The sequence below is a fragment of the Globicephala melas genome, chromosome 6 (assembly GCF_963455315.2).
Source record: "Globicephala melas chromosome 6, mGloMel1.2, whole genome shotgun sequence".
Taxonomy (NCBI): domain Eukaryota; kingdom Metazoa; phylum Chordata; class Mammalia; order Artiodactyla; family Delphinidae; genus Globicephala; species Globicephala melas.
The window spans coordinates 86,423,669-86,449,702 of NC_083319.1; the positions used below are offsets into that span (position 1 = coordinate 86,423,669).

At 38.3% G+C, this 26,034-nt stretch overlaps 1 protein-coding gene across 4 annotated transcripts in view; it reads right to left on the bottom strand.

Moving 5' to 3' along the window:
- FANCC (FA complementation group C) overlaps positions 1 to 26,034 on the bottom strand; it is a 281,309-nt gene that overhangs the window by 171,810 nt on the left and 83,465 nt on the right. For 2 of the 4 annotated variants that reach the window (XM_030832881.2, XM_060301111.1), the window contains 4 exons: positions 20,676 to 20,810; positions 13,763 to 14,005; positions 12,016 to 12,100; positions 6,760 to 6,854 (listed from right to left, as the gene is read on the bottom strand). In XM_030832881.2, coding sequence (XP_030688741.1) covers positions 6,760 to 6,854; positions 12,016 to 12,100; positions 13,763 to 13,927 — 345 coding nt within the window. In that variant the 5' untranslated portion in view covers positions 13,928 to 14,005; positions 20,676 to 20,810. The remainder of the gene's footprint in view (positions 1 to 6,759; positions 6,855 to 12,015; positions 12,101 to 13,762; positions 14,006 to 20,675; positions 20,811 to 26,034) is intronic. The other 2 variants (XM_060301110.1, XM_060301112.1) reach the window with 1 other exon arrangement.

Sequence of the window (26,034 nt, forward strand, 5' to 3'; positions counted from 1 at the left end):
CCCAAAACTGAACCAAGAAGAAACAGAAGATATGAACAGACAAATCACAAGTACTGAAATTGAAACTGTGATTTAGAAACTCCCAAAAAACAAAAGTCCAGGACCAGATAGCTTCAGAGGCAAATTCTATCAACCATTTAGAAAAGAGTTAACACCTATCCTTCTGAAACTATTCCAAAAATTACAGAGGAAGGAGTACTCCCAAACTCATTCTATGAGGATACCATCACCCTGATACCAAAACCAGACAAAGATACTACAAAAAAAGAAAATTACAGGCCAATATCACTGATGAACAGATGCAAAAATCTTCAACAAAATACTAGCAATCTGAATCCAACAATACGTTAAAAGAATCATACACAGGGCTTCCCTGGTGGCGCAGTGGTTGAGAGTCCACCTGCCGATGCAGGGGACACGGGTTCGTGCCCTGGTCCGAGAGGATCCCACATGCCGTGGAGCGGCTGGGCCCGTGAGCCATGGCTGCTGAGCCTGTGCGTCCGGAGCCTGTGCTCCATAACAGGAGAGGCCACAGCAGTGAGAGGCCCGCGTACGGCAAAAAAAAAAAAAAAAGAATCATACACAATAATGATCAAGTGGGATTTATCCCAGGGATGCAATGATTTTTCATTATCTGCAAATCAATCAGTGTGATACACCACATCAACAAACTGAAGAAGAAAAACCATATGATCATCTCAATAGATGCAGAAAAAGGCTGTGACAAAATTCAACACCGATTTATGATAAAAACTCTCCAGAAAGTAGGCATAGAGGGAACATACCTCAACATAATAATGGCCACATATGACAAACCCACAGCTAACATCATACTCAACAGTGAAAAGCTGAAAGCACTTCCTCTAAGATCGGGAACAAGACAAGGATGTCCACTCTCACCACTTTTATTCAATATAGCTTTGGAAATCTTAGCCATGGCAATTAGAGAAGAAAAAGAAATAAAAGGAATCCAAATTGGAAAAGAAGTAAAACTGTCACTGTTTGCAGATGACATGATACTATACATAGATAATCCTAAAGATGCCACCAGAAAACTACTAGAGCCCATCAATGAATTCAGTAAAGTTGCAGAATACAAAATTAATACACAGAAATCTGTTCTATACACTAACAACGAAAGATCAGAAAGAGAAATTAAAGAAACAATCCCATTTACCAACACATCAAAAAGAACAAAATACCTAGGAATAAACCTACCTAATGAGACAAAAGACCTGTACTCCAAAAACTGTAAGATGCTGATGAAAGAAATCAAAGATGACAAAAACAGATGGAAAGATATACAATGTTCTTGGATTGCAAGAATCAATATTGTCAAAATGACTATACTACCCAAGGCAATCTACAGATTCAATACAATCCCTATCAAAGTATCAATGGCATTTTTCAGAGAACTAGAACAAAAAAAAATCTCAAAATTTGTATGGAGACACGAAAGACCCCAAATAGTCAAAACAGTCTTGAAAAAGAAAAATGGAGCTGGAGGAATTAGGCTCCCTGATTTCAGACTATACTATAAAGCTACAGTCATGAAAACAGTATGGTACTGTCACAAAAACAAAAATATAGATCAATGGAATAGGATAGAAAGCCCAGAAATAAATCCACGCACCTATGGTCAATTAATCTATGAAAAAGGAGGCAAGACTAGACAATGGAGGAAAGACAGTCTCTTCAATAAATGATGCTGGGAAAACTGGAGAGGTACATGGAAAAAAGTGAAATTAGAACACTCTTTATCACCACAGACAAAAATAAACTCAAAATGGATTAAAGACCTAAATGTAAGACTGGGTACTACAAAACTCTTAGAGGAAAACATAGGCAGAACACTCTTTGACATAAACCACGGCAATGTCTTTTCCGAGCTGTCTCCTAGAGTAATGGACATAAAAACAAAAATAAACAAATGGGACCTAATTAACTCAAAAGCTGTTACACATCAATAGAAACCATAAACAAAATGAAAAGACAATGCACACAATGGAAGAAAATATTTGCAAACGATGTGACCAACAAGGGATTATTCTCCAAAATTTACAAACAGCTCACGCAGCTCAGTATCAAAAAAACAAACAACCCAATCAAAAAATGGGCAGAAGATCTACATAAACATTTTTCCAAAGAAGAAATATAGATGGTCAAAAAGCACATGAAAAGATGCTCAACATCACTAATTATCAGAGAAATGCAAATCAACACTACAATGAGGTATCACCTCACACCTGTCAGAATGGCCATCATCAAAAAATCTACAAACAATAAATGCTGGAGAGGGTGTGGAGAAAAGGGAACTCTCCTACACTGTTGGTGGGAATGTAAATTGGTACAGCTACTATGGAGAACAGTTATGGAGGTTCCTTAAGAAACTAAAACTAGAGCTATCATATTATCAAGCAATCCCACTCCTGGGCATATATCCAGAGAACACCCCAATGTCAATTGCAGTGCTGTTTACAATAAGCAAGACATGGAAGCAGCCTAAATGGCCATCAACAGAGGAGTTGATGAAGAAGATGTGGTACATATATACTATGGAATATTACTCAGCCATTAAAAAGAATGAAATTATGCCATTTGAAGCAACACGATGGGCCTGGAGATTAGCATACTAAGTGAATTAAGTCAGACAGAGAAAGACAAATATCACGTGATATTGCTTATATGTGGAATCTTTAATACAAATGATAGAAATGAACTTATTTACAAAACAGAAGCTGACTCACAGACTTAGAGGACGAGGAGGAGGGATTGATTTGGAGTTTGGCATTGACATTTACACACTGCTATATTTAAAACATAAGCAACAAGGACCTACTGTATAGCACAGGGAATGCTGCTCAATATTCTGTAATAACCGAAATGGGAAAAGAATTTGAAAAAGAATAGATACATGTATATATATAACTGAATCACTTTGCTGTACACCTGAAACTAACACAACATTGTTAATCAACTATGCTCCAATATAAATTTTTTTTAAATGACAAGTATAAGAAAATTCAGAGGAATAAAGTTAACTAGGCATTCAGCAAAATTAAAACACATAAAAAACCCAGAATTTCTATTACATCTCTGTCCTAAAAATACAACTAATCAATTCAGTCTACCATTTTCAAATTTAATAATTAACATGAATTTTTACTGCATTTTAGAATTTATAGAAGAAATTCTTTGTTTTTGACTCAGGGTGTTTCAATCACATTTGTGATGCTCCAGAAACACAGAATGACCCAAGATTTTATTACCACAATTAAAACAGGCTAGCATGTATCAGGTACTAAGTAAATGCTCACTGAATGAAACTAACAAATATTATTAAAATATGGCTTGTTATATAGTTTTAGAAGGATACTTGATGACAATTACACATTTTTAAAGTGTAATATGTCACTCTTTAACTTTTATGGAGAAAATATCACTTTTAGGATAAAAGAAAATATACCCAAGATATGTACAATTGATTCATAAACTAGCAACCATCTTCTGTCTTGCTGCATTTACAGTCAACATTATACAATTATGAAGGTACTGATTTGTGATAGGTATATGTAATTAGCTTTAGACTGCTAAAAGTTAAATAATTAATATTATTCCTACACATCATTTTTTTGATCAGTTAATATTACAGGTTTGCCTAGTACAACGATGAGGGAAACTGTTTTCCTAGTCTCTTAAGTGCTCAACTCCTCTCTAGTGGCACCATCTTCTCAGAGTAAAGCAGATTCAGAACCATCTCTATTTCAATCAACTTTCTCTCCTTCCTTCACTGCCAAGTTTCTTCAAAGGGTAATCAAAGTTTATTACCTCTGCTTCCTCACCTCCCCATCATTCCTCAATATCTATAGCAGCCTGGCTACTTCCCTCAACCTCCCACTAAACCTATTCTCACCAAAGTCATTCCTCCTTAGTGGCTAAATCCAAGTAGTGCTTTTCAGTCCTTATCTTGCTCTTTCAATCCTTTATGCTCTACAATTGCCGTGTCCAATACAGTGACAACTAGCCACATGAGGCTACTCAGCACTTTCAAATGTAACAGGTACAATGAAGAAAAATGAATTTTTAAAATTTTAATTAAATTTAAATTTGAAAACAGACACATGATTCAGCTTTAAGTTTCTTTGAAACAATTTGGGTATGTGAACCTACTTTTTCAACTGTATATTTTATAAAACAAATCAAGAATTTCCAATGAAAATTTAGCCTCTGAATTAAGATGTAACATATACACTGAATTAAGTATAACATATATACTGGATCTCAATGACTCAGTATAAAAAAGATTATAAAATGATCACATTAATAATTTTTATATTGATTACATATTTTAATAATGGTATTTTGGATATACTGGGTTAAATAAAATAATCATTAAAATTAGTCTCAACTTTTTCTTTTTACATTTCTTAAAGCAGGTACTAGAAAACTGAAAATTATCTATGTAGAATATACTTTGTTTCTATTGGACAGTGGCGTGCTATAGCATTAGATATAAATGACCACTCATTCCTTCTTAAAATGCTGCTGCTTTTCTCCTTCTTCTTCTTGGACTCCCCCTTTCTAGTGTGCAGTGTAACTTATTCTTCCACTCACTCCTTAAATGCCAGTGTCTCCCAAGGTTGTCCCTAGGCCCTTTCCCTTCCTCACACTAGGCACTTTCCTTGGGTGATCTCACCCTCACGCATGGCTCCCACTGTTCCTGTACCCTGAGGACTGTCAACCCTCTATGTGCAAATCAGCCCCTCTCCTGAAAACACTAAGTTCAACTCGACCTACACCTAAGTACACCTGCACTTAATTTGCCGTTACATCCTTACATATTTACCTTATTAATATCATAAATCTGGTCCCTCTTTTCCATTTCATTCAGGCCTTCATGATTTCTCACTTTTACCACTACAATTGCTTTGAAAGTGCTATCCCTGGCACCTTCCAAAGCAACTTCCTTTTGCTGGTAAGTTTCTAAAATTCACACCTAGCCATATGATTTCTCTATTTAAAATACTTCGGTGGTTTCCCCACTGCCTTCAAGTTAAAGTAAAAACTTCTTATAATCATACATAAGGCTTTATGCTTCATCATCAACCCTATAAAATCCCAAGCTCAGGGATATCTAAGCACCTGCAGTTTCCTGAATACAGCATTTGCTTCCTCACCGCCATTCTTTGCACATGCTCTTTTTGCTGGCAGGAATACCGTTCCTAAAACTCTATCCTGTTCTCTTAGTCATCCTTCAAAACTCAGCTGATATATCATCTCTCCCAGGAAACATCACCAAACCACCAAGTCTGAACAAGTGTCCCTCCTCTGCGTCACCATCACCCCTATACATAGTTCTACCAATAACCCAATGACACTGCCCTAGAATGACCTGGTTAGTAGTCTGTAAACTCCCTGAAGGTAGGAATTAAGTGTTTTAACTTTACCTCCCTGTGCTACACTTAATGAGCACCTATTTATTAAATGGACACAATATTAAATAAGGGAAACCCACAGAATAAACTGCAAGGCTAGAAACTTAAAACTAGGCTAATATAAGTCACGAGTTAAATGAAGAAAGTTAACCTAATCACTCTAAAAACACTTTATAAGATGGCCTATTTCTGGACTTAATGAGCTAGCCAATAAAAATATATATCCTAAATAATCACTAAAATAGCAAATACTCAACAAAACCAATAATTTAAAAAACTGAAAACTAAGTATGTTATTCTATTTCTATAGTCTTGTTTTTCATACCTTTTCTTCCCTAATTCTACTTATCAGTTCCTTCCTTCAGCTCTTTAATTTTCCTTCGAGTTAAATGTTGCATTTTTTCCGTCCCTCGCCCAATCCTTTTCACTTCTACTGTCCCTCCAATTCTTCTTTTAATCTAACAAAAATGCAAATACTGTCTTTGTCATCTCTGTCAGCAATTCTGTATAAAACGAAGGAATGGTAAAAAGCAGTGAACGGAATGATATCACTAGTCAGATTGCTAGACAAAACCATATGCATTAATCTGGGTGGTTGGTTTCATAATACTAAGCAGCTAATCTAGACCATATGCATAGTAAGTGGAGTCTGACAGGCATCAGCAAGTCCTTGAGGTTATTGCAGCAGGGCAGTGGGGGGTAAGAGAAAAGACCAGCCAACTTGCTGGTGGTGAGGGCAGCTACAGCACAGCCTTACAACATTCTCCTATTTGTGCCCACCATTCAAGAGGAAGCAGAAACGGGGAATTCAGGAAGCTGTCAGCTATCTGGACTAGCACGGTCAGGTAACCGATTTTAACGGTGCTTGCAGCATTAGCCAACCAGCCCTAGATGCTAGTCTGAGCACACTGGCCAGGGCACCAACTTTAGGACACAAAATAAAGACTGCTGCTCCCAGGGCACTTCTGAATTTTAGTTTTACTACAGAATAGATTCTGAGAGAGGCAGAGAAGTACCTGAAGAGAAATTATATAAGTATTTAAAGTAGGTTGGTAGGAAGAAACAATTGTTAGAAGGAAGGAGAGTACATTCTTTTAATTACCTGAGAGTAACTTTCTAAAACCACTCAACATTAGTTCTTGCAGGCATGGGGAAGTTCACCCTGAGGACCTGTCTCTTAAGGAATTCGCAATCAAACAAAACTGAAATCTCTTGTAAAGCTTTACAAGTTTAACAGTGAAGGATGTGTCTGAAAAAGTTTCTGGACTGTCAAAGCAGCACCTTTATTGAATTCAAAGCAGTATAGTGCAAGATTTATTTTTACCCGTGTCCAGGAGTTAAGCTTTGATTCTCCAGAATTCTGTGGATCTTTCTTAATCAGACAACACAAGCACCATATTAGAATTTTTTGGCTTTCATCTGCAAAAAGGAAAACTAAAATGAGTAGGTTTTATCAAATAGAAAGAAAAGATAATCAGTATAAAATTTGTAACATTATATACTAAAGGAAATATATTTATTATATTTGAGGAAAATCACAAACTACTAAGTTCATAGAACAAGCATCCAGGACCATGTGTGAAACTTTGTGGTTTTTTTCCTTCTTGTGGGTTCAGGATCACTTATGCTTAGCCCTTGTGAGGTCAATTCTCTTTCTGTCACAGCAGCAATTTTTAAAGCCAAAAGAGAATGATGGAAAGAACTAGCTTTTTTAAAGATCAGTTCTTTATTTTATATTCAAACCATTAGTAATTTCAGCCTTTTTAAGGCAATATCACTGCCATAAGCAGTAGTCAATATTTCTGATTTAATCAAATTGGCCAAAATACCCCCACTTGTTAAAAATGAATTTAACAAAAAGAATTGTTTTAAAATACATTCTTTTTAGTACCAAATGGTTTGGATAAAATAGAAGCCTTTTACATGCTCCTAATTCTTTACTCTAAAATGTAAAACTTTACTAAATATGTGATAACAATGCTGACCTTTGAAATCTATTTGGCTAGGACATCTACTTGGTAAGCCATTTTCTCTTTCCTCCTTTGGTAACTAAGTCCATTCAAGTTGGAGATTCTATAACACAACTGAGAAGCAAAAATGAGACCTAAAAACTGAAGATGTCAGTACCTGAACTAGAGCCAAGCTACTATGGACTTTACCACAAGGCCATGGAGCTGATGCTGAGGAAACCCAGCACCCGGAATCACTCCTCTGCAAAATCACCTGATGCTCTTTACTTTGTTATCTACTGCAATTTCATAAACACAGCATTTCTACAGGGCTTCATTAACAAGAAATAAGGAGAATACAAACTACAGTAAGCTATCTCGGCATTTTCAACCACAAACCAAAGGACCCTGATAGTAATTTTAAATCCATTTTCCCCCCATAAACTTAGGCTCTCCTAACAACTAACACCTCTGAACAAACTTTATCAGGGGTTATCCTGAGGGATAGTCCTATTTTTCCTAGCTTTTATGAGCTCAATTACATCACTGGCTTGCCTGAAATCAGTTCATTGCAAGAATCACATAATTTAACCACTGGAGATCCTAGGGTTCTTCAGGTTGAACCAATGCCACTGATTAAAAATCTGACTGTTGTACTTTCTATGTTTTAAATATCAGAAGAAATTATAACTATCTGTATGTCACAAGTGTGACAAACACATCTAATGATATGCTTATGTAAGCAGCTTCCCATGTTATACAGAATGCAACCTGATGGGGAGCATTTCCAAAAATCAGACACTCACCACTGAAGAGAAAAAAGACAGAAAATGTTAATTATGGAGTGTAAATCTAAAAGAATCCCAAAGATAGGAGTTTTCCCCAGGTGTTGAGTGACTCTGCACATTTAGTTCAACAAGCATATTATTTTTTACTTTTCTCTCAAAAAGAAAAAGAAGAGCAAGAGTAACTTGCCCCCAGCCTTTATTTCTTTGCCCAGAGTCAATGCACTGAAATGCACTGCTAATGAGCTTACTTTGCTTTAGGGATTTAAAGATGCAAGCCATCACCTATTATTCATGAATGCCACCAGCACTGTCTACAGGGGATGGCATCTGTCAGGCTCCTCCCTAGAGGCTCAGACATCGGAGCTGGAGCACTGGGGATCGAAAACTGCCTGGGATTCATCATGCAGACAGTCATTAGTGCAAAGCACTCATCTAAAAATGAGTGTAAGGAAAAGGAATATACCACCATATATTTGTCACCTAATATTTTATTGTTTGATATCTTGAACTGAAAGCTCAAATGAAAGCTGAATTAATTCTATAGTTTAAAAGTGTGATGGCAGCATTTTTTTAGACAATAAATATTTGTTTTAAGCTGCCAAGTTTGGGGGCAAACTCTCACACAGTAATAAAAAGCATGAGGAAAACAGGTTATAGCTGTAATACGTTAATCATGAGCTCAGACCTAGAACCTACCAGCCAGAACTCCAAGGAGGTGAAGGCAGTAATTTTATGGAGAGAACACCACTGAATAAAAGGTGTTTTTTCTATTAACTATTTTTTCTCTTCCCTTTGTGGAGTCTTTTAATTTGCAAATCCTTCCTCCTTCCTTATTATCCTTATTTCTGATCCTAGTCTCACTTACTTACTTCTTTCCTTGATGGAAACTGTTTACTCTTACTGTACTTAAAAAATAATTTTGATATTACAAAACCATAAGAAAATATCCCTTCCTGGAAGAAAGTGCCCAACTAGTGAAACAACAGTGGCAACACAGGCAAGATTTGATTACTCATGAGTTCTGTGCCTGTCAGTCTCCTCTACTAGCTCAAAACCAAATGCATACCTCAAACAGGAAACTGAAATTTAATGGGCAGTTCAAATGGTAACACACACATTTAAACAGAAAGAGATGGAGAATTTGTTTCTGGTTCACAGAGGGGGCCAAAGTAATAGAGATTAGGTGCTAAGGAAAGATCACAGACAGATGCAAGTCTAAGTCCACAGGGAAAAATCAGTCCAGTCTCTCACTTTTACAAATAAAGAATCGGAGACCCAGTGAGTTCTTGCCTTAGTTCTTGCCTTAGAAAATCCTATCTCATCTATTTTCCTCCAAGAGTCAGCCCCTGCAAAACCTCCCCTGTGAAACTCTCCTTCCCCTCAGCAACTTAGTCAAAGCTCCACAGTACCAACCATCATCCTGACTCTGGCTGATCTCCTTAGGTTTCTTTTTTCCCTGACTGGAAGCTCCTAGAGGGCAGAAATTGTGAGCCATGTTTTCCTAGGGCTTGACATTAAAAAAAAAAAAAAAATAGTGACTATATACATTCACATGAAGCTGGCTGGTGGTAAAGCCAGGACTGGAACATTTCAACCACAGTGGTACAATCCATGGGGGCAGATCATTACAACAACATGGGCTTTAGAGGAGTAGGATCCTGGATTTTATTAGTTCAATATTCTGAGAAAAGTGACATATTTAGGCTAATCCATAAATATCTATCCTGCAAGCCTATCAAGAACTCAGTTAGACCCATGATGCAATCCATAGAGAACAGTGCTCAGCACAAAGTGAGCAATGCGTTCTACTTCAATTCTACAACCCAAACTTTCCCACATTTTAACATTTCTGAATTAACGATGTGTCCCACATCCACTAGGTACACTTAAAGGGCATATTATTTCTTTTTTCTAAAAAGTGGTCATTCAATCTATGAAGTATCTAACTATGAGTGATGCCTTTAAATGGAGGAAATTCAACAGTTTCTTTTCCCTTCTCCTGCCATCAATAGCATTGGCCTAGCTCAATGTTTTTCACACTTTTGGTCACGACCTATAGGTGGATTGTAAAATCAGTTTTGGGTCATGAAAACCATTTTAAAAATGGTATAGTGAATATGAATTGCACATAATAAAAGCAAGCATTTTTTCATGAAACGTGTGGGTGTATGCGTATAACTGTATGTATGCATATATACACATGTATAGAAAATGTATTTCTGGTCAAAGGTTTTTTGAGAAACACTGGCCTAGTTGAAATATATAAATTTGGGGCAGGTAAGCATGGCCCTGGTAGGCAAATACAGTGATGGCTTTGCCATTTTAGATCAAGAACTTGAACAAGCTAAGTGGGTAAAGGAGGAAGCGTCAACTTAAGGGGGAAGAGGAAGCAAGAGGCATTAAGTGAAGAGGAAAAGGAATAGAATGAAGTTGGGGGTGGAGCCAGTAAGTTTGAGTATATGCAGTGCACCCATGCATGTATGCTCATGGAACCAAATGCAAATGTTGTCCCTTCCCCACCTAGTTCAAGCTCCTTCTAATGACTTAGAATAGGCTAGGAAAGAGATACTGTGTAATTCTCTAAACATCAAAGGGGAATATTCTTATTATTTTTGATTCTACTATCATTATATTATGCAATTAGTCTCTGACTTTAAAAATATGAAAAGTAGGGGGCTTCTCTGGTGGCGCAGTGGTTGAGAGTCCGCCTGCCGATGCAGGAGACACGGGTTCGTGCCCCGGTCTGGGAGGATCCCACATGCTGCGGAGCGGCTGGGCCTGTGAGCCATGGCGGCTGAGCCTGCGTGTCCGGAGCCTGTGCTCCGCAACGGGAGAGGCCACAACAGTGAGAGGCCCGCGTACCGCAAAAAAAAAAAAAAAAAAGAAAGAAAAGTATATATTACATTAGCTAACAATATAGTCAAATCAAGGCAATAAACCTCCACTATAAACCTTCAGATGTGCCTATTCACCCTATGCTAAGCTCTGGGACAACAAAGAGAACTAAAACCACAGTTCCTGCTGTTGAGAGGCATTCAGTCTTCCAGGGCATCAGACAGGCAAACCAACAATTATAAAGCAGTGCAGTAAGTGTTATAATTAAGGGAGATACTGGCAGCTATGCACACACTAAGAAAGGTTCCTAACTCAGCCCTAGCAAGGCTATTTCGAAGAAGATTTGAGGACATGAGATGAGAACAGAGTTCCAGGCAAAAAGAACTGCATGTCGCAGGCCCAGACATCAAGCACTGTTAGTAATTTAAACTGTCTACAATGCATGTGGTATAGCTGTGGAGGATTAAACAGGAAATGAGGCTAGACAGGTAGGCAGGAGGTCAGTGAAGGAACACCTCCCCCAAAGTATCCCCAAATTCCTTTTAACCTTGAGTAAAACCAAACTGTCACCCCTAAATAATGGCAGAGCCATAGCAGAATTCAAACACTGAAGAATTTTACACATGGAAAATGGTGTGTGAGTTAATATGAAATTGCAAAACAAGAAATTATTTCATTATTATAACCATTTTACACTGAATTAAAAATGAAGTTATAACAATCATCTGGGAGTTTCTGCCCTCTAATTCAAGGAGTTCTGTTCTCCTACACATCTGCATGTATGTGCTTGTTTGTGTGTGCTTATCTATATACACATACACAAACATATATGGACAACACTAAAGGGTACCTTCTTTGTAATGGAACAAGGAATACATTTGATAAGTTGTTTCATGAAAAATAAGAGAAAGGCTTATAATTTAAAGTTCTGTGTTTTGTTAAACAATGCAAAGATTAAAATTATCATTAGAAGTCTGCATTTTGAGAGGATATGTTTTGGATTCTTACCATATGCTAAGATAAAAGGATTCCAGCAAGTTTTTGCCAACAGTTGACCAACTGTGGGGAATCTTTCAATAATTGCACTTGAATCCTATAAAAGAAAATTATGTTTTGGTCAGTAAAAGGACACTACGCAACTCAGAAAAGCCTGAACTGCCATTATAGGTTAAGGGAGCTTGAATGTTTCTTGTTTAGCATATATTTTAGAAAAGTAAGGGGAGAAAAAGGTTAGAGAAGATCTTTAGGTAAGTAATTCTAATAAAGTTTAACAAGCAATCACCATACTTCATCCTTAAACCAGGCCACCCAAACTAAGAAGTACAACAAGTTTAGGTAAAATCAATATTATTGCAGCATTAACTTTCTTTTACTCATATTTAAGTCAAGAAAGGCCACTTTATCTAAAAAATAACAAAGACTGAATAATAGTGAAAAAAAATTATAGGTGACTAATATCTATATAACACCATACGTTCATCCTGGTTTTTTTTTCTAACATAATAAGAGAAGTTCCTGAGTCAGCTCCAGTAGCACTATCTCAAAGAAGGTTTAGCAGCACAAGAACTCTGGAACTTGTAAAATGAAATAAAAGCAGCCAAAGCATATAGATGCATATCTCTGTTTATTACTATTTTGATTACTATATGCTAAATGACATCATATTTGTCTGCAACGACCTAAAACCTGAAACAAAAAGCAATCAACCAAATAGAAAACAGCTTAAGATTAAAAAATACACTTGCTGTTGTACACTTGGCCCTTTCCCACTTCTTTACCTTTCAAGAAAGTTAAAAAATAAGACCAAACTGGGCTAACATGCATGTAAGCTGAAATGATAAGCATTTCCTACTGCTGAAGCAATAAATTCCTCACATTTGTCTGAGCATCAAGGTCAGTCCTGGACTTTCTGGAATCACTTTAAGGTCAAGTTACTAAAGTCTCATTGCCAAAAAACAATTTTAAAAGTTCGCATTAGTTGTTCATACAGACAGTATCTTTTCTTCTTCTTTCTAAAGACATGTGAACTCACATCATCACTATTAATTGTTCTTCAAATTTCCTACTTACTTCTTTGATTAAGGAAAGAAAAGTATAACACAAGAACACCTACATTAAATGACAATTTTGCTTTTCATTTTGAAATTAGAAAATAAGTATAAATAAATAATATTTTGATATTATGAAAATACATTAATTCACAAAAATACCTATTGCAATGAAAGTATGAAATCTTATGTCAAAATGAAAAAATACAAAATTTTGAACACAATAACGTATACAATAGTGAAGACACTCATAATCTTAATATTCACAAGAAAAGTCCACTTAAAATATTTATAAAGAAGAGATCTTAACATTTATCATCTCTTAGTAGAGCCCACTTTAGAATAGGGTTGAGAAAAGAGTAAGCATTTCAGCAAACCCTTCAATATTTAAGAGATACAAAGGCCTTTAAAAGAAACCCAATTATTTCCTGACAACAAGTGTCGAAGTCTTGTTTATTTAAAAACAACTTGATTGGTCGGGAAGTCTCATGTGACAATATAACTAATCAAGAAAGAAAAGACTGAAGTCATAATGAATCAGACACTAGGAAACCACATCCTGTCTGCAATATTTACAGGTAATTTGTCTGTCTAATCTTTCGTTAGGTCAATACCACAAGTCCCTGGACTGCATTCAGGCTTAATAAAATCTGGTAAAGAGTTCCTGATGTCACAAAATAACCTTATTATTTTGGTCCACTACTCACCATCTCTTTCAAGGCTTCATACAACTGCCTCAGGAACTCCTGGAACTGAGGCAGGTGAAGACAGGTGTCTTGTTGGGTTTCCAAAGTGGATGCCTGATCCCATACAGAAAGCTTGCGCATCCAAAACTGAAAATCAGAAGGAAGGCCTACTGAATCTTGAGCCATCTCAGAAAAAGGGAAAAGGTGATGTACCTTCACAGTGGTTTATCACACGCTGAAGGAAACAGTGAACACACATCAAATCTATAAGAAAGGGGGAAAGAAATGAAACATTTAAAAAAGGATCTTTTATCAATGCCTTCATACCACTGATGAGTGAAAGGAGGATTACAAGGGACCAAAATAGCATGCTTTCTGTGAAGTCATCTTTGAGTTATTTTAAAATGTGTCACCCAGCTGTATCTCCAATTTTTACCATCTGAACTTTTTATCATGAGTAATATCATTACACTAAAAGTCATTATACCTCCACAGGCACATGCTAATTATGTACAAAAAGCACAGCTGATAATACTTTATATCTTCTTTTTAAGACTGAGCTATTTTTAAATGTTCTGAATATGAAGTTCATTTGAGTATTTTAATGTAATGGGAAATCAAAAACATCCAGGGGAGTTTCATAATAGTCTGTGCCTAAGAAATGTTTTTGAAGTTCTTATGTTTTATATGCACTTCTGGCTTCTCATTTAGGTGTAAAAAAATCTCTATGCATTAGTGTCTAATGAATTTTCTTCCTAGTTTCTCAATTCTGAGAAAAAAGTAAAATAATTCATTCCACATGCACCAATTTGAACAATCTGCTTAATTTAATTAATGACTGCTGTATATGCTTGGTCTCCATTCAGAAGAAGAAATCATATTTTGGTAAAATAAGATAAACTCCAATTGTTGAGGAGGTATGCCAGTCCTAAGTGACAGAAAATAAAAACTCATAAACCTGACTTACGACATCTGAAGTACATGTTAAAAAGAATAGTGGAGTTACATGCAGAGTGAGTGAGTACCTCAGGCAGAGATAGGTAAATAAACTCCAGGTGCCTCACCACCATCCCAGCTCCTTGCCATCCACACCCATGGGAAGCATACTGGGCAAAGAAGGGAAGGCTGCTTCTCAACAGGTGCAGGCTTTTACAGACTCATAGTTTCCTGGGGCAGGGATGATACTCAGCTATCTAATTTCAAAAGATTACTCTGCAAGTAGTAAGTGAGTTTAAATCTTCAACAGCGATTAATTAACAGATAAGGTGCTCCCAATTAAATGCCAATAACATCAACAATGGAGGTTTTCATTACTAAACAGGAAAATAAGAAAAAAAAATAGGAAGACTGTACAAGTTTGCTGCAGTGCAAAAAAAATCTAGACCAGGAAGATGAATGTTTTAAAATAGTACTAAAAATTTAGTTTTGAAAAGTCCCATAAAATTTTTTAAAAGTTTAATTATAGAGGGAAATATGCATACTGTCAAATGGCACATACATAGCCAAAAGTCTAGATGTCTGGTTCCTCTTTCTCTATCTTCTTTGTCCAAGCCACCACCAATACCTGTGAATTCTACCTCTAAAATAAACATATGTGATTTCATTTGACCTCATTCACTTCTTTCCATTTCCACTACTGCCATCCCATCCCATTCCTGTCCATTTCTTCCCTAGAGTCTTCTATCTGGTCCCACCTATTCATCTCCAGTTCATTTTCTACACTGTCAACAAAAACAACTTTCCCAAATGTAAATCAGACCTAGTACACTCCTGCTCAAAACCCCCTTCAATACGTTCCTTGGGAGGAAATCTCAACCCCCTGCAGAAAAGATACCGGCTCCTTACCAGAGTCTCCAAGGCCTTGTAAAACATAGCTCCAGCACACCATCCTATGTCCTATGTTGCCTCTCCCCAGCTGACCAGAGTCCACTCCAGGCCTTTCATCTGTTTACCAACACACCAAACCCTCCTTCCAGGCCTTTCTGCTGATGCCTCCACAGCTCTGAGCACACCGGTTAACTACCCTGGGCATTTATTTGTTCACTCAGTTATTATTGCCTCTACTGGTACATGCATTCTCTGTCTTCCCTGAATTTAGCCCAGGCCTGGGAAATAATAAATGTTGAATGAGGAAATATTTTTCAAAGTATAGTTCTAAGCTAAATGTTATAACAAAATGGTTTTCCAGGTAGAGCAATTTAATTTTTAAAAGGTAACTCCCCCCAAAAAGAAATTTTAAAGGTATTTTTATGTTATCTATGTAAAACTTAATTATTAATATCCCATTTTATAAATATAGTAATAGCTTACATATTCATATAATTACTATGCTCTTGGCAATATATTAAAACCTTATGCATACTAGCTAATTTGATCCTCACAACAACCCTATGAAATGGGTATGTACTACTATCCTCATTTTACAGAAGCACAGAGAGATTATGCAATTGCCCAAAGAAAGATTATGTAAAAGCCAAAGGAAGTAACTGTTAGTAAGTAGCAAAGCTATGGTTGTGGAATTTGAATTCAAAGACTTAAGCTCTAAAGTCCGTGCCCTTAAACAAAGAAATAAACTGAAGAAACAAACTGATGAATTTCTAACATGTTTCATATGGCTCTATATGTAAGTCAGTTTAGATATTTGGGAACATCAAATTGAAGAACTTTTTGATAGAAGAGACAAGAAACTATTTTATTTTAACAAAATTACAAACAACCTTCAGTTTAGCAATGGAAATGCATCTGATTGTTTTAAATGGAAAAAGCTTTAGGGATCATGCAGTACAGTGGTCCTGGACGCTCTATTTCACAGCCTATCTGGGGAGTGGGGTCAGTGGGAGTAGGGAGATGATAGTGGTTGTGAAACAGGTGGTACCCTGGTTGTGATGGTAGCAGTGGAGGTGCTGCTGGCATTTAGTGTCCAAGAGCCAAGGATGCTGAACACACTGCAATGCACTGGGACAGCAGCTCAAAAAGGAAAATGGTCTTCCCCCAAAGGCCAACGATGTCCCTACTGAGAAATGCTGACCTAATCTGCACACTCTGGAATGGGCATCTGTTGGTTTTGCCTGTTTACCATTCCTCCTCCATTTTTAGTTATAACACCTTACTTTTCCTTTAGGAAAGTATCTCCCCTATATTCCCCAAGTTTTGGCAGGTCCATTAATCAAGGTACCTATGCCATCAGTCAAGGGGTGAGATGATGATTCAAAGTAGGCAAACTAGACTCTCTACTGGGAATCCGAATCTTGAGCAGACTGCCATAAAGGTGGAACTAAGTCATTCAAAGATTCTCTTAGTCTAGATCCCTATGCCATCTCCTTAACAAGGTATGACTTTTCAGCTTTCTCTTTAATTCTGTCAGCTACCCAGGGGCCATCTAATAATTTTTTTTTTTTTTTTTGCTTAAATTAACCACTATTGGTTTCTGTGATTTTCAATAAAAGAACACAAACTGATATAGTCTGATGTTATACAGTATTGGATACAAACTGATACCAGATGGTGGGCTGCAGACAACAGACCTTTGGAGAAAGGAGGGGAATTTAGAAGTGCTACTGGGCCAAGTCAGGTAAAATGACAGTGAAACTTCTGTTCCTATTAGGGAACTGGAAACCAGAAGTCCATGGAAGAAGGTAATACAGATCAATGAGGCATCACCCTCACACAGGGGTCCTGAATCATTACACTCTTCTAGTAGGAATGGCCAAGTGAAACCACTTGACTATCAAAAAAAAAAAAAAAGTCACACATCTGATGACTTGCAGAGAACCTCACTCCTCAGCTGAGGGGCCAATGGGTCTTAGTCAGTGATATTAGGCTGTCATAAACGTAATCAAATGGTGACTCCAACTCAAGGTGTACTTTTAGATATGAATCCTAACTGGGGCAAATTAATACCACCCTTTGCACCTAGAATACAGTTAGGAAGCTGGTAAATGCATTTCTCCATGGGGATAAACTGAGGACATGAGAAAGCAGTTGACTTTCACCTGAATCAAAGATATCAATTCTGGATATAGCACATTACACTGGTCTACCATATTGAAGATATCAGGCTGATCAAAGTAGGAAGATACGGGTGCCTTGTTTGTATTCCATATGGTGGGATATAAATCCCATGAACATACAGGGCCTGCCACTTCAGGAAGTTTCTTGTAATCCAATGGTCTGTGGTCCGGTCAGGATATGCCCTTTAAAATGAAGATACACAAGAATCTAGTACCAGTGGTGGCCTCCATTGTGGAGACCTAAGTAGATGGATGATAAGTGCAGGAAAGGAAATGTCCTTTCCTGTACTTTTACTGTACACCTTTTTGCAACTTTTCAATTTAATGCCATGTGTACTAGTTACTGACTCAAAATTAATAATAATAAACAAACAAAAAAGAAAGTGAATGATAAGTGCTATACCTTACACCTGCTAAGAAGCAAAATGCTTGGCTGATACCTCTGGGATTCTGAAGGTAACATATACTACAGGGGTTTTAGACCATTTATCTGCTTCTACCCACTTGCCTGGCAAGGAGGAAATACGGGTAGGCCCAGAGGAATAATCACTATACAGCTTATCTGTCCATACTGAAGTGCTCTGCCACTCAGCTACGACCCAGCAGATCCTACACTCTTTAAAGCCTGTGTGGAAGATCTGGATTCTGGAAAAACCTTATGGCAGGACTCAGTGACTGGACTGATCTTCCAAGCCACAAAGCTGGGTGTACCCAGCAGCACTCTATCATCATGTGCAAATTATGCCTGCTTGGTCAAAATGCATGAGTGAGGTTTTTGGATGCTATCTGTATATGTCTTGCTTGCTATGTCACATAATTTTTAAAAATTCCCTTCTCTTTCATTTTCCCCTCTCCTACTACTGCATATATAAAGTATATTATTAGTAGATAAATTTGCTAAAATCTATAATTTACAGATAATAACAAAGATGGGAAAAGGAACTGACATTATCCAGAACCTCTGGACTTGAAGCTAGATGCATTAACCAGGCATTACTTTGAATTACCTCCCTTTTTGGAAGGAAGAGAAAGCTAAATTATGTTAGTGGAAAGTGTTTTAAAAATTCTTTGTATGGAAAGCAATAGGTTTGAATGTCTTGAGTAGCCAAGAAGAGACAGTGGGCATATCTGTTGTTTTTGCCCGCCTAACACCCTTTTCCTGTTCTTTTAATATACAGTCAGCGCTCTCTATCCACAGGTTCTGCATCTGTGGATGGAAATTTTTTTTAATTTCAAAAGGTTCCAAAAAATTTGCCATGCACCCGCTACTATTTACAAAGCATTTACCTTGTATTTACAACTATTTACACAGCATTTACATTGTATTAGGTATTCTAAGTAATCTAGAAATGATGTAAACTATATGGGAGAATGTGGGTAGGTTATATGCAAATACTATGCCACTTTATATAAGGGAATTGAGTATCTATGGATTTTGGTATCTGCAGGGTCCTGGAATAACCCCCCTGCAGATATCAAGGGACAACTGTATACACACCCCACTTATGCTCTGAAGAACTGCCCTTCCTTTCCGTATAGTTTTAATGACACTGGTTTGCCTCCTCAGAAGTGGAAGAGTTACACAAGTCTAACAGATAAAACTAACAGCTAAGGAATACACTATACAAAATAAAATGAGTTTATGTCCTTTTTATCTGACATAAACTGTAGACTTTCACCCATTAAGGAGTACTTTCTGATGATCTCACTTAAAACACAAATTGTGTGGCACAAGTGAAATTCTGTTTATGATGTTTTCTTTCTTTCTTTCTTTCTTTTTTTTTTTTTGGTACTGTTCAGTAAGTATTTTTTAGTATTCAAAAAAAGAAGTAAACAGCCAAATGAATCCTATGTACCCTTTAAACAGTTCAAACAATTATCAAGATTTTCCATTTTTAAAGCAAATCACAGATACCATATCACTTTACTCAAAGTATCTTGATTTGTGTCTCTCTTTTTTTTTTTTTTTTGTGGTATGCGGGCCTCTCACTGTTGTGCCCTCTCCCGTTGTGGAGCACAGTCTCCGGACATGCAGGCACAGCGGCCATGGCTCACAGGCCCAGCCGCTCCGCGGCATGTGGGATCTTCCCGGACTGGGGCACGAACCCGTGTCCCCTGCATCGGCAGGCGGACTCTCAACCACTGCGCCACCAGGGAAGCCCTGTGTCTCTTTTTCATAAAGACTTAGAAGAAACTTAACTACAATATCTCTTTCATAGCCAATAAAGCCAACAATGCTATCATCTAATACCTCTTCTATGTTCAAATTTCTTAAAAACTTCCCTTTATATTTGGATCGTTTATATTCGGATCCAAACAAGATCCACACATTGAATGTAGTCAATATTGATATTTCTCCTTTAATCTGTAACAAAATGATGTAAAAACAAGCCTTCTCTAATCTGTAACAAGTACCCCTCTTTTATTTGTTTTTAACCTCTTCATACCATTTATCCCCGGGAAAACCCAACACATTTGACCTATAGAATCTTTCACACTTGTGCATTTAGCATTTCTCGTGGTGGTCTTTAACATGTTTTGCTCTCTCTTCTATATTGCTTGCAAACGGATAGCTAGACCTAGAGGTTTCATTAGATTCAGGGTTAGTTCTTTTGCAAGAATACTTCATTTGTGGTGTTGTGTTCTTTGAATCAAATCAGAAGTCACATATAATATCTGGTTGTCTCATGTATCATAATGTTGAAACTGATCAGTGGTTTCAGGTATTGTCAAACAAATCCATCCATTATAAAGTTCACCACCACCTTTTCTCTAATGGTTTTAGGATCTTCTGATGATCATTTTAGGTCCATTAGAGGCTGAAAAATAGTGATTTTTCTAATTTTATCCATTCTCCTGCTTTTATGATGTTTCCTGATATATAGAAGTTTTACATTTTTAGGTAGTCAGGTTAACAATCTTACCTTTGGAACTCCAATGTATGTCTCTCCAATCCTGTGAAACTGCCAAAAGTTCTGCTAACTTCTCTCACTTTTAGTAGTACAGGCCCTCTTCTAGGTTCTTGGTCTCTCCCAGCTTCTCAAGAAATGACAAATGCCCTGAGGTTGAAAAGCTGCTGTAAAATGTCTGCTCAGAACTTTGCACCTCCCTTCATCCCAAGATCTTAACCCTTTGAGTCATGAGTACCTTCATAGTTCTCCAGTATCTTCCAAATACGTTTTATCTGGCTTTTCTAGCCACTCTAAAATAGCTGGAGGTAAAGTCTATAATAAGTTCTCTTGACTAACCAGGATAGGTGAGGTAAAAAAAAGTATGATACAGACTATATTTAATGCAAACATACTTTCTTTAAAATTGCACCCAGGGCTTCCCTGGTGGCGCAGTGGTTGAGACTCCGCCTGCCGATGCAGGGGACGTGGGTTCATGCCCCAGTCGGGGAGGATCCCACATGCTGCGGAGCAGCTGGGCCCATGAGCCATGGCCGCTGGGTCTGCTTATCCGGAGCCTGTGCTCCGCAACGTGAGAGGCCACAACAGTGAGAGGCCCGCGTACCGCAAAAAAAAAAAAAAAAAAAAAAGCACCCAATTTCAGTTCTATTTCAGACTATATAGTTGAGACCAACCTTCCTGCTGAAAGTTATTCTATAAAGCTACATGAAATATAAAAACGTAATTCAAAAATCACCAAAGAAACAGCAGGATAGTGTGGAATTTTCAGAGAAAGATCTTGGCACATAAGGTGGCACAGGCCTAGGGAGGCTTTTCTGATCCTGAAGAGGTAGTTTAAAGACAAAGCAGCAATTTTGACAGCCTTGCTAGAGAGTAAAAGTAGGAGGCCAGGCCTCTCAAAGTGAGGTCCGCGTAAACCACCCCACATTGAGGACTGCACCCACAGAGGTCCACCCTGAGAGTATGCGTGACCCAGAAGTAAACCAGCCTGCATACAGACTACAGCCTAACTATGAAACTGAAACTGAATTAAGGTGGCCCCAGGTTGCTAGTGCTGCTAGGCACCTGCAAGATGCAAACAAAATTCCTCTCTGGAGAAAAATAACATCATCATACCTTTCTAGTTATTTCTGAAAATAATTTTTCAAATCCAACAAAATTAAATAATTAAAGACAGGCACACAGGAAGAAAAGAACACATGAACAAGAACCCAAAAACAATGGACAAGAACAACAACAACAAAAAACCCCAAAACAGAGAGGTACTCAAGATAGTTCAAAAACTAGACAAATTCCTGGTGGCACAGTAGTTGAGAGTCCGCCTGCCGATGCAGGGGACACAGGTTCGTGCCCCGGTCCAGTAAGATCCCACATGCCGCGGAGCGGCTGGGCCCGTGAGCCATGGCCGCTGAGCCTGCGCATCCAGAGCCTGTGCTCCGCAAAGGGAGAGGCCACAACAGTGAGAGGCCTGTGTACCGCAAAAAAAAAAAAAATAGACAAAAACTATAAAGTAACTAAGAGGGTCCCTTGTGAAGATGAAAGCCAAAATTTCATCAAGGAACTGAAAACTATAAAAAAAATGACCCTATAGATGAAAAACAAACAAACAAAAAAAGCAGGAATTCTAGAACTAAAAAAAAACTGAAATTAAGAATTCAACAGATGGGTTTAACAGCTACTTAAACACAGTTGAAAAGGGATTTGATAAACTTGGAAGATATATTAGAAGAAACTATCCAGAATTCAACATGGAAAGTAAAAACAATGGAAAAATACAGAAGAATGGATAAGATACACAGAAATACAGTGTGAAAAAGCTAGAAAACCTATCTTCAATGCAATGAAAGGAAGAAAGGACCAACCTAGAATACTACACCAAGCTAAAATACTCTTCAGGAATAAAGGTAAAATAAAGTTCTTTTGACACACTGAAAGAATCTGTCACCAGTAAACCTGCTCTAAAGGACGCTCTTCAGGCAGATGGAAAATGATTCCAGATGGAAGTCTAGAGATGTCAGAAGAAATAATAAAAAATGATAAATACATGTGAAATTTTAAATTAACACTTATGATATAAAATAAGAATAGTATTATTGGCGTTTTATTCATATATATACTGAAATTAAAATATAAAAAACAATAGTACAATAGTACTTAATAGTATTTATTTTATAATCTTACAAAAATTTTTAAAGCAATGTGTTAACACTGTAATGAATATAAAATGGATCCTAACTGCATGTCTTAGAAAATGTGAATTTCATAGAATTATTTAAGAATGAATCCCTAATAGCCCATCTTTTAAAGTATGTTAGCTGAATGTTATGATTGTGTAATATCATTTTAGGGCATTACAAAAAAAAAAAAAAAAAAACAATAGTACATATGCCAGGAGAATGACAGACTTAAAGAGTTCTAAAGTCCTTGCATTTTCCAGGAAAAGGAGGATAAAAATGTTAACATTCGACTTTAATAATTCAAAAAAGCATACCATAATTTCTAGGCTATCCACTAATGGAAGAATAAAAGACAGTATAGAATCTCCAAATTATCAGAGGAGAAAAATTCATAGTAAAAAACACTTAACCCCCAAAAGGGCAAGACTGGAGAGAAAAGGAATATAGAATAGACAAAATAAATAAAAAGCACACAATAAGATGGTAGATTTAAACTCAAATATATCAGTAATTATATAATATGCAAATAGATTAAATTCCACAAGTAAAAACCAAAGATTATCAGTTTTGAATTTTTTAAAAAGCTAAATGTTGTTACAAAAGACACATCTAAAACACAACGATATAGGGATACCAGAGAGGCTAAAAGAAGAATAAGGAAAAAAATGCCATGTTAACCTAACCAAAAGAATCAAATAGAGAGGGTGGGAGGGAGGCGCAAGCAGGAGGGGATATGGGGATATATGTATACATATAACTGATTCACTTTGTTATACAGCAGAAACTAACACAACATTGAAAAGCAATTATATTCCAATAAAGATGTTAAAAAAAGAAAATCAAATAGTTTCAATTTAAATACACTTTAGGGCAAAAAGCATTATTAGAGGTAAAGAGAATCACTTCATAATGATAAAATGTTTCATTTACCAGGAATACGTGACAATTTAAGTTTACATGTACACAATAACATGGGAATGTAGAACAACATATAAAGCTTAAAATATAACACAGAAATTAACATAACTACAATGAAAAATAATAAATTCCAATCATAGCAGGAAATTTTCACACACTTCTCTCGGTAAATCATAGGATAATCAGACAAAAATCCATGAATTACAAGTTTTCCCTCAAAGCACACTCTAAGCTTATGTGTTTATGTACACTAGTAGAATGCTCGTAGCAGTATTATTCATAATAGACCTAAATTGAAAACAACCTATATGCCAATCAAGAGTAGAATAAATAAAATATTCATACAAGGGAATACTATGGAGCAATAAAAATGTAGAAACTGATAGACTTCCGGGAAGATGGCAGAAGAGTAAGACGCGGAGATCACCTTCCTCTCCACAGATACACCAGAAATACATCTACGCGTGAAACAACGCCTACGGAGCACCTACTGAACGCTGGCAGAAGACCTCAGACCTCCCAAAAGGCAAGGAACCCCCCACGTACCTGGTTAGGGCAAAAGAAAAAACTAAACAGAGACAAAAGGATAGGGACGGGTCCTGCACCAGCGGGAGAGAGCTGTGAAGGAGGAAAAGTGTCCACACACTAGGAAGCCCCTTCGCGGGTGGAGACTTCGGGAGGCGGAGTGGGGGAGCTTGGGAGCCGCGGAGGAGAGCACAGCAACAGGGGTGCGGAGGGCAAAGCGGACAGATTCCACCGCAGAGGATCGGGCCGACCGGCACTCACCAGCCGAGAGGCTTGTCCGCTCGCCCGCCGGGGCGGGCGGGACTGGGAGCTGAGGCTCCGGCTTTTGTCGGAGCGCCGGGAGAGGACTGAGGTTGGCGCGTGAACACAGCCTGCAGGGCGTTGGTGCGCCGCGGCTGGCCGGGAGAGAGTCCGGGGAGGGGTCTGGAGCTGCCGAAGAGGCAAGAGACTTTTACGTCCCTCTTTGTTTCCTGGTGCACGAGGAGAGGGGATTAAGAGCGCTGCTTGGGAGAGCTCCAGGGACGGGCGCGAGCCGCGGCTAAGAGTGCGGAGCCCGGAGACGGACATGGGACGCTAAGGCCGCTGCTGCCGCAGCCAGGAGGCCTGTGTGCGAACACAGGTCACTAGCCACGCGCCCTTCGGGGGAGCCTGTGCAGCCCGCCACTGCCAGGGTCCCGGGATCCAGGGACGGCTCCCTCGGGAGAGCACTCGGCGCCCTCAGGCTGCAGCGTCACGCCATCACGCCGGCCTCTGCCGCTGCAGGCCTGCCCCGCACTCCGTGACCCTCCCTACCCCCCGGCCTGGGTGAGCCAGAGCCTCCGAATCAGCGGCTCCTTTAACCCCGTCCTGTCTGAGCAAAGAACAGACGCCCTCTGGCGACCTACACGCACAGGCGGGGCCAAATCCAAAGCTGAGCCCCTGGGAACTGTGAGAACAAAGAAGAGAAAGGGAAATCTCTCCCAGCAGCCTCAGAAGCAGCGGATTAAACCTCCACAATCAACTTGATATACCCTGCATCTGTGGAATACCTGAATAGTCAACGAATCATCCCAAATTAAGGAGCCCTGTGGATGAAAGGCTCTTGGTGCTGCAGCCAGGAGTCAGTGCTGTGCCTCTGAGGTGGGAGAGCCAACTTCAGGACACTGGTCCACAAGAGGCCTCCCAGCTGCACATAATATCAAACGGCGAAAATCTCCCAGAGATCTCCATCTCAACGCCAGCACCCAGCTTCACTCAATGACCAGCAAGGTACAGTGCTGGACATCCTATGGCAAACAACTAGCAAGACAGGAACACAACCCCACCCATTAGCAGAGAGGCTGCCCAAAATCATAATAAGTCTACAGATACCCCAAAACACACCACCAGACGTGGACCTGCCCACCAGAAAGACAAGATCCAGCCTCATCCACCAGAACACAGGCACTAGTCCCCTCCACCAGGAAGCCTACACAACCCACTGAACCAACCTTAGCCACTGGGGACAGACACAAAAAACAACAGGAACTACGAACCTTCAGCCTGCAAAAAAGGAGACCCCAAACACAGTAAGATAAGCAAAATGAAAAAACAGAAAAACACACAGCAGATGAAGGAGCAAGATAAAAACCCACCAGACCTAACAAATGAAGAGGAAATAGGCAGTCTATCTGAAAAAGAATTCAGAATAATGATAGTAAGGTTGATCCGAAATCTTGGAGATAGAATGGACAATAGAATGGACAAAATGCAAGAATCAGTTAACAAGGACCTAG